The sequence below is a fragment of the Engraulis encrasicolus genome, unplaced genomic scaffold (assembly GCF_034702125.1).
Source record: "Engraulis encrasicolus isolate BLACKSEA-1 unplaced genomic scaffold, IST_EnEncr_1.0 scaffold_65_np1212, whole genome shotgun sequence".
In the NCBI taxonomy this organism is placed as follows: Eukaryota; Metazoa; Chordata; class Actinopteri; order Clupeiformes; family Engraulidae; genus Engraulis; species Engraulis encrasicolus.
In genome coordinates, this window is record NW_026945983.1 from 333217 (window position 1) to 335716 (window position 2500).

At 45.4% G+C, this 2500-nt stretch overlaps 1 protein-coding gene across 1 annotated transcript in view; it reads left to right on the forward strand.

Moving 5' to 3' along the window:
- The window catches only part of pde5ab (phosphodiesterase 5A, cGMP-specific, b), a 53458-nt gene that overhangs the window by 50790 nt on the left and 168 nt on the right, over positions 1–2500 (forward strand). The window contains exon 18 of the mRNA XM_063193911.1: positions 157–240. Coding sequence (XP_063049981.1) covers positions 157–240 — 84 coding nt within the window. The remainder of the gene's footprint in view (positions 1–156; positions 241–2500) is intronic.

A 2500-nucleotide genomic window follows, 5' to 3' on the forward strand; every position in this document is an offset into this window, starting at 1 on the left:
TCGAAAGTGCTCTGCAATGCTGTTGGAAGGTCTTATGTGTATGGTCTGTGTGTGTGTGTGTAATATGGTGTGTGTGTGTGTGTGTGTGTGTGTGTGTGTGTGTGTGTGTGTGTGTGTGTGTGTGTGTGTGTGTGTGTGTGTGTGTGTGTGTATCAGGACCTGATGAACCGAGAGAAGAGAGATAAGATCCCCAGCATGCAGGTCTCCTTCATAGACGCCATCTGCACACAGCTCTACGAGGTACACACACACACACACACACACACACACACACACACACACACACACACACACACACACACACACACACACATACACCAGAACACACACACACACACACACACACACACACACACACACACACACACACACACACACACACACACACACACACACACACACACACACACCAGAACACACACACACACACACACACACACCAGAACACACACACACACACACACACACACACACACACACACCAGAACACACACACACACACACACACAGGGCCGCTGACAGGTTTGGCTGGGCCCGGGACAAAAAAATATCAATGGGCCCCCCTTCCTCCTACCCCCCAACCCCGATCACAAAAAAAAAGAAAAAACAACCACCGAACGACCATTTTTTCCCAAGAGAGACCAGGTGGCCAGACTAAACTTTCAGCCTGAAGCACCACTCTCACGTGATATGCTATATATTATAAGGCCTACCCATTATAAAAGAAAGGACATTATCAAAGTAGCCTCACAAATCAATGACGCATACAATAATTCCATAGTAAATGATCTATCCATCCAATTATCCATGCATTTTTGCCAACATTTATTTAGAAATGAAACAAAATAAATAGGATTCACATCATTAATAACACAAGTGTACGTGTAATTTACTTTAGCAATTTGAGGGCTTGCACATCAGAACGTGCCTGACTGAATCAGCTCTAGTTCACTAGCTGTCACCACCAGCACACCAAGACGTCAGCCTTCCCACACCAGGAATAGCCAAACACAAGTCAAGTTGCAGAAATGTATATGCAAAACGGATGTACACTGTTTCTCCCCACAAAGTTAACAGGTTGATAAAGTGTTAGCATTTGCGCTAAGCGGGATTTATACGCGCTAAGCGAAATAGCGTTGCATAATAGCGCAGTTTTAAAAGTTCTCCCTTGCCCTCTCCTTGCGCGCGACGCAACTTCTCATCATGTTACGATTGGGGCTAATGTGCATATTCCTAGCTAAGGTCACAGATGGTCAGATTTGAAACACAATTTTACTAAGCTGTGGTTATAGAATGATGCGACTGTGTGACTGATCATGTTTTAAACATGAATGCTGCAGTGCAGGGCGTGTCTGTTTATGAAGGGAAACTTTTGCTGTGTTAGTGTTCTCTGCTATTGTTAGTACCTGCATCATCTGAAGAACTTTTTACTGAAATCCTGGGGCTTCTGGTGTCTTCATCTATTTTTCTCCTATCCTTCATTTTCTGCCCTCCTGGTGAACGACTGCTTCTTCAGACACCTTGGCAAATTGGCACGAGCAGCGTTAAGTTGAAGCCGCTTTTTTCTTTCTCGTACTGACCGACCAAACCATTTGTGCACTGGGGGTGGGGGAGGTGGGGGCTCTTGATCCTTTTTAAGGGCAGGAAAGGCAAAATATCTGCATCATTTATTTAATGTAAATATAGCGCACCTCCCTCTCTGAAAAACCATCTTATTTTGAAAATAATTAGAACCATTAAACACAAACTTAATGAGGGCCCAGTTCTGGGCCCCCCTATCCCAGGGCCCGGGACAAAAAGCCCTTTTGTCCCCCCCTGTCGGCGGGGCTGCACACACACACACACACACACACACCAGAACACACACACACACACAGCTCTACGAGGTACACACACACACACACACACACACACACACACACACACACACACAGCTCTACGAGGTACACACACACACACACAGCTCTACGAGGTACACACACACACACACACACACACACAGCTCTACGAGGTACACACACACACACACACACACACACACACACACACACACACACAGCTCTACGAGGTACACACACACACACACACACACACACACACACACACACACACACACAGACACACACACACACCAGAACACGAACACACAGTTCTACGAGGTATTATCACTTCACAATGGTAATCTCTTCAAGTGATGTGGGTTGTATGTCTGTATTCAGGCCTCTGTCCGCTGTCTGTGTTTGCCAGTTAGTGCTTATGCATGTGGAGCATCTGCAATAGTCATGTGATGTTATGTGCATGTCCTGTCTTAATCGAGTCTTGCTCAGGGATGCAACATTTATTTCAGTGCAAACTGACAATGAAGTAGGCCTACTATCTTATTGTATCGTATCGTATCGTACACACATCCACACAGCTCTATGTGTGTGCCTTTGTGTCTTCCAGACACTGTGTATTCTGTCGAAAAACAGTTTAAGGATCTTATTTATGTTTCCTCTTG